Here is a 6,506-nt window from a genome sequence, read left to right as displayed (position 1 = left end):
CTGTTCTATATTTGTTTTATTTTGTATGGGGCAGGGGCTGCACGGTGGCGCAGCAGGTAGTGCGCGTGCCTCACAGCAAGAAGGCTGCCGGTTCGATCCCCGGGTCAAGCGGGGCCTCTCTGTGTGAAGTTTGCATGTTCTTCCCGTGCATGCGTGGGTTCTCCCCGGGCACTCCGGCTTCCTCCCACAGACCAAAAACATGCTCATTAGGTTAATTGATGACTCTAAATTGTCCGTAGGTGTGAGTGTGAATGTTTGTTTGTCCTTTCATGTGGCCCTGCAATCGGCTGGCGACCGGTTCAGGGTGTACCCCGCCTCTCGCCCATTGTAGCTGGGATAGGCTCCAGCCCCCCGCAACCCCGAAAGGGATAGGCGGTATAGATAATGGATGGATGGATGTATGGGGCAGCAATCTCTCCACATGATTGGCTGTTCAAGGTCAATTATAGGTAGGGTTGCCACCCGTCCCGTAAAATACGGAATCGTCCTTTAATTGACAATTAAATGTTGGGACGCGATTTGTTCCGTATTTTCACAAATGTCCAATGCACATGTCTGTCTCACACACACACACACACACACACATTCTAACACTAAATTTAACAATAATGAACAAAATAAAACACAGGAAATACTAAGGCCAGCAAAATTGTCGTGAGGGGATCTACGCAGGACCCCGGTCGTGTGTCTGTGCCTCGCTGCCTGCGTGTGTTGCTGTCACGGTTGCTTAGAGACAGACATCACACACCTGTAGGATACACAGCAGCTGTTCTGGCCTTAAATTGTTGTTATCACACATCAGCGACTTTGAGAAATATCTAAATGGTTGATTTGATCTATTATGTGTTTTTCTTTATTTGATTTTATTTAAATGTGACAAAGTGTGACATACCAATATAAGAAGAAAAACACGAGTTGTGACAATGAGGAAAATTAGAAAAAAATAAGAGGGAGGACAGAAAAAAACATATTGATAAAGGCATGCTGTGCTGAGTGTGTTGATATGCATGGAGACAACAAAAATATGAGAAATGGGCTGCACAATGTCATGAAGGAAAAAAGAAAAAAGTGACAGTAAATTACCATTATTACTATGATCACTGTCGCCTTACCTTGTAGTAATAATAATAATAATAATAATAATAATAATAATAATAATACCACCCAGCATCAGTATGACATGAGGCTTCCCAGGAGAGAGGCCAGAGGGCTGTCAGTCCAGGCCCAAACAGCAGAGGGAGCTCTACTGGAGGGCCTTAAAAGCAGCCCTGAGTTTTCATTCATTCATTCATTCATTCATTCATTCATTCATTCATTCATTCATTCATTCATCATTTATTTATTTTAGTGAGGGCTCAACAGGTGTCACTGACTTGGGGTTACAGAGGACACTTTGTTTCAATCAGGGAGTCAACACACTGACAAACACATGAACGCAGACACACAAAAAATCATTTTGCTGCAAGAATTTAATGTATGTATCTTACATAATGTACAGAATGTGTTTAAAAAAAACTGCTGTTAAATACACAAAATTGGGCCATTTGTACAAGAAGGGATCTGACTATTAGTTAATCAACAAAGCTACAGTATACTCTTCATAGATATACTGTAGTTCCTCATACCAGTGTTACCTTGAACCTAGCAGCATGTCTCTGAAAAGCGAACCCGCTGGGATGTATCCGGACCTGAGATTAACCAGTAAGCCAGTTAAAAGCTTTCCTCGCTGTGTTCATTAGAAGTTCTGTAGTTCAGCTGGATAGACAAAGTTGCTTCTGAAGAGTTTATAGGCCAGGAGCTGTCCTCCGAATATCATCATTACCAGGCCCGAACCTGCAGGGAGAGGGATTCAATAAATGAGAAAAGGAGTTCAATCAGAGGGAGGTTTAGAGGCCAGCAGCTGTCCTTAAAAAGCCGCAGTCTGAAGGGATGCACTGAAGGAAGAGTTAGAGTGAGTCTGGGAACAGTAAAAAGTGTATCTAAGGAGAGTTTTATGCTCTGCAAATGGGATTAGAGACAGGTAAGAACACACAGAGAGAGAAAGTGGAAGTCTTACCCAGAGCTATCCACCAATGCTCAGCTGAGGGGAAGTCTGACATCACTGCAGAAACATGAAGGCTGTGTGTGAAATGTGAGAACTACCTGCACAGAAAACATACTGCACATATTCACTCACAAGTGAAGGATGGAGAGATGTGTGTGTTTGGTGTGTGTGTGCCTATCCATCTTTGAACTACAGCCACTCTTTCCAGTTACATAACCAGGCCTCCAATCCTATCAGCTGTTCCGCTCTATTGATCCGCTTTGTGTTTGTGTGTGTGTGTGTGTGTGTGTGTGTGTGTGTGTGTGTGTGTGTTTACCTGCTACAGTCATCGCGACATGCAGCAGCGTGACAGTTATGGCATAATCCCAAACCCACTCCTCCACGATCCAGGCGAACACCAGCCCGCCCAAAACATAGGTCACTTCTGTGGAAATGACGCCAACTGGAGGGAGGAAGAGCGAAAATCACACGTGATACTCTGCCTCATCTTTTTCTGAAATTGACATTTTACCCTTGTGTTTTATTTCTGGTTTTAATCACCCATTGTTTAAGTTTTATTCCTCCTTGATCCTTGACGGCAGCCTGTTTATCCATACATTACTGTGTATTTCATTGCTGTGTTTATGTTTTTGTAAAACTAGTTTTTCAGTATATTATTATCAATGATGGCTCCATTCTATTTAAGGGTCCCAGACAGTGTGAAAGTGAGTCAGGACCCTGAAACTGAAGCAGCTAGATCAATTTCATTTATTATTTACACCTCTTGCTATGGGCCTATAGAAGACAAAGACAGAAAATAGTGCATTAAAAAGTGCACTTTAGTAAAAGGACGTCTTCACTAGGAAAATGGACCAAAATGATCAAATGCAGGAGCAGTCATGATGCAGCAGAATGGCCCTCAGTAATAATATATGATAATCCACGTGACATAATTGGATATATTACCTATGGATTAATGTGTAAGCAGCTTTTTCCTGTTGTTGTTGTTGCTGTTGCACTTGAAGTCGCTATTACTTCAGTTTAATCTACAAGAGTGCCTCATAGTTCATCAGCTGATCACGTGTTACATTTTATGTAAAACCCAAATCTGCAAAGGAACTAATAAATCAAGTAAAGAACACGTAAAGCACGTACAGCACTTGAGAAAACGTGCTTGTTTACGTTCCATCAGTGCTACTCACCCAGGTATTTGGGGTTCTGCCATGACGGTTGTGTCGTGTAGTCAAATGGAGTCAACAAGCTGTTGATCTCGTGAACCCTAGAGAAACACCAGAGGATGATAAACGATAAACTTGTCTGCCTTCGCGCTGTGTTCCTGCAGTAGGTCTCGGCGTCTGTGTGCGTACCTGAGCAGCCCGATGCAGAGACTGACCGCGATGTAGTAGAGAGAGTAGAAGCACACCATGCACATCAACAGATTCTGCAGGACGACCTGAGGAGAGGACCAAACAGTCACCTGCTGAGGAATGATGCCCAGTGGATGTCCATCCTGTAATGTTACTGATACTGAATTATACTTAACCTACTACGACTGCTGTGTATAATGTATCTTCCTGCCAACATGTTTACATAGATATTTCCTTTATCCTTCATTTGACTGCTGAGAAAAGCTGAAATTACAACCCTGGGTGAGGCTAAACACCAAAATCAATTACACACATGAGTCATTAATCAATGAGTGGATGGAATTCTGAGCCTTTTAGCTTTGGAAACATCTCCCATCGACCATCTGCGGATGTTTGCTTCGAGCAAACAAGGCCATAACTGAGAAAACAAGACTATAAATACCAAGAAAAACATAAACCTTTATGTCAGTGATTCTAATCTGACTGGAAAACTACATGTGGAGCTATTTACCGGCAAGACCTCATCATTATTTGATGCCTTGTGTGCATCCAGCAGCTAAGAGAAACCCCCCATCCTCTCCTACATTTCCCCCTTTGCTTCATGACCCAGAAAACTCCTGACAGCAGTGAGCAGCAGACGGCCGTTTCTTGCTCACTAACGTCTCCTTTCATAGGTGATTAACTGCAGCCCGTACAGGAAATGGGTTACACGACACCCTCGGAAAAGACATAAAAGACCTCTTCTCTCAGCTGACATTTAGGCTTGTCAAACACAGGGGTAACTAATTACATTAATAATGGGCCACATTCCAGCCAGGTGTGCCGGTGCCAGGGCCCTGCATGTTAGCTCGCTGGCTTTCTCACACACCTTAATGGAATCGAGCCATTGTTAACCTCATTAGTTATTCCTGTGCTTTCCCTGCTGTTACAAGTCAAACGTCTGCTCTGATACAGACCGCAAATGAGTAACAACTTTCACTACACCATCTGTTCAAAGCCACAGATGGTTGGACTGGAGTAAAACAGCTATGTGTTGATTGTCATATATATAGTGACTATAAGGGCGTCTTTAACAGCGAAGGTCTATTTTTAGATAACTGATTAATCCTTTCGTCTGTAAAGCCTAAAAATGATAAAGTATGCCCATCAGAGTGAAGCAGCAGAGGTCAGCCTCAGAGGAAGTGGATGGAAATGTTGCTCTGTCAGTTTGTTGATCGGCTCATGTTGGTCTACAGTGAACTACTGATTATCATACATTTTTGGACAGACATTTGCAGCTCCCAGAGGATGAAAAATACCTCTGAATACATGAAAAACTTAAGACATTCCAATCAGAATAAAATGTACTTTTTTGGGTGCTAATTAGTAGATGTTAGCACACTAAACATGCTACATTTAGATGACAAACACACACCTATATGTTAACATAGCCACTCCGGGAATTTTAGCATGTTGACGTTAGCATTTAGCTCAAAGCAGCACTGAGCCGCTAGTGAGGTCTTGATGAACGATTTTAACTTTACTGCAGCTGAATCACGAGGCTGTAAATAGACACGATGCATTTTCAAAACTAATTCAATCAAGACCCTCTTTTCGTTTTGCGGCGGCCCACCTAAACCACGTGCGATCTAGTCCAGCCCTGGTCAGACCACCATGAGGGTGTGGGTGTGGCTGAGCTTATGCTAATACTCTCAGAGACAGCTAAACACCTTGGCTAGCTCCTCGTTTGTTTGCTGCCTCAGTGCCACACTCAACTAAACTGTTCTAGAAACCAGCTTTAAATTCAACCCTCAAGCCTGCTGAGATTTGGTTCAGTCTGACTGTGAAAACCTCATAAAATCTTCAGTTAAATGTTAATTATGACTGTAATGAGGATGGCATAATTAAAACAAGAGGCAATTTGGTATAATTGGAATAAGTTTTCTGATGTACTAAAATCACAATAAACGTAATCACTTCCTAATACATGGAATAAAAGTCTAATTCATGAAAACACTTGCACCAATTAGCTCAATCACACTCACTGATCAGCCTCAGTGCACCTCGCTGTGCACCGAGGCTCTGCTGTCTCATACCTCTCTACTCTAGCACACATCACGGTGTCCTTACCCAGGTGTCACTGGGTGTAGTCTTGAGGGAGAAGGGTCCATGGCGTTTTATGAGTGTGAATCCACAACAACGACAGCAGTAGTCCAACAACATGAATGGCTGCAGGTCTAAATGAGAGAATCTAGGCTACATGTGTGGATACTTGTGTGAGAGAGAGCATGTCGGAGTGGAGGAGGAGGACGGGTGGGGTCGGATTAGAAGAAATGGGATTATTACTAAGAAGTCTGAGGAAATCCTAAAAGGGATAAAGGTGAACGTACTCTGGTGTAGGTGTGCATACATACACATAAACCCAGAAGAAGGAAGTGGGTTTTGAGACTAAGTAGTTCAGGAAGCCCTCCAGACACAAATTTATATTCGAGCATAGTTGAGCTACATCATATTACTTTTACTTTTATTTTACTCTCTCTCTTCCCTTTGTTTTTCCTCCCTTTTTGCTTTCCTTCTACTCATTTTTCCCTTCCTCCTTCCTTACTTTGTTGCTTCCCTTCTTTTAACCATTCTTCTTTTTTGATGTCAGCTTGGGCTCTTAGAAATTGTAAGCTGCATTGTTCACTATTGTCCAGTTTTAACAGACAAAACAATTCATCATTCATCACACAACTAAACATGATCATCATGTGTATTTTGAAGAAAAACACACATATTCTGAGAAATCTGCAACCAAACATCAAGATGTGATTCCACCTGCAGTTCTTAATGTGAACATTAGGTGGCAGCAGAGCCTCATACGCGCAGTAATAACTTCATCCACCAACCAATGAAGAGTCAATACAAGAACAAGAGATGATAAGAGCCACATGCACAGTACTGGCAGCAGCAGATAAGATGCTTCTTGGTGCACCATTCATGTACAGATCTCTGATAACGGTGCCATTAATCATTTCGCTCCATGTTTTATTTTAAATTCAAATTCAATGAAAACAGGCCGGAGCGGGGGCATCTGCTCATGACGAGACGGATAAGAAAGAACAGAGACAGGAGGTTGAATGCAGAAATGACGCCAG

The 6,506-nt window shown here is 42.5% G+C and overlaps 1 protein-coding gene across 1 annotated transcript; it reads right to left on the bottom strand.

Moving 5' to 3' along the window:
- Nucleotides 1-1,493: 1,493 nt before the first annotated feature.
- Nucleotides 1,494-5,651, bottom strand: tmem244 (transmembrane protein 244). Its single transcript, XM_070987655.1, has 6 exons — nt 5,500-5,651; nt 3,391-3,476; nt 3,226-3,302; nt 2,361-2,486; nt 2,057-2,101; nt 1,494-1,833 (listed from the first exon to the last, which is right to left on the bottom strand). Exons 1-6 carry the CDS (start codon nt 5,590-5,592, stop codon nt 1,736-1,738), a joined length of 525 nt encoding a protein of 174 aa, XP_070843756.1. The 5' UTR covers nt 5,593-5,651; the 3' UTR covers nt 1,494-1,735.
- Nucleotides 5,652-6,506: the final 855 nt, after the last annotated feature.

The sequence above is a fragment of the Chaetodon trifascialis genome, chromosome 19 (assembly GCF_039877785.1).
Source record: "Chaetodon trifascialis isolate fChaTrf1 chromosome 19, fChaTrf1.hap1, whole genome shotgun sequence".
NCBI lineage: Eukaryota > Metazoa > Chordata > Actinopteri > Chaetodontiformes > Chaetodontidae > Chaetodon > Chaetodon trifascialis.
This window is presented reverse-complemented; position numbering and strand designations above follow the sequence as displayed.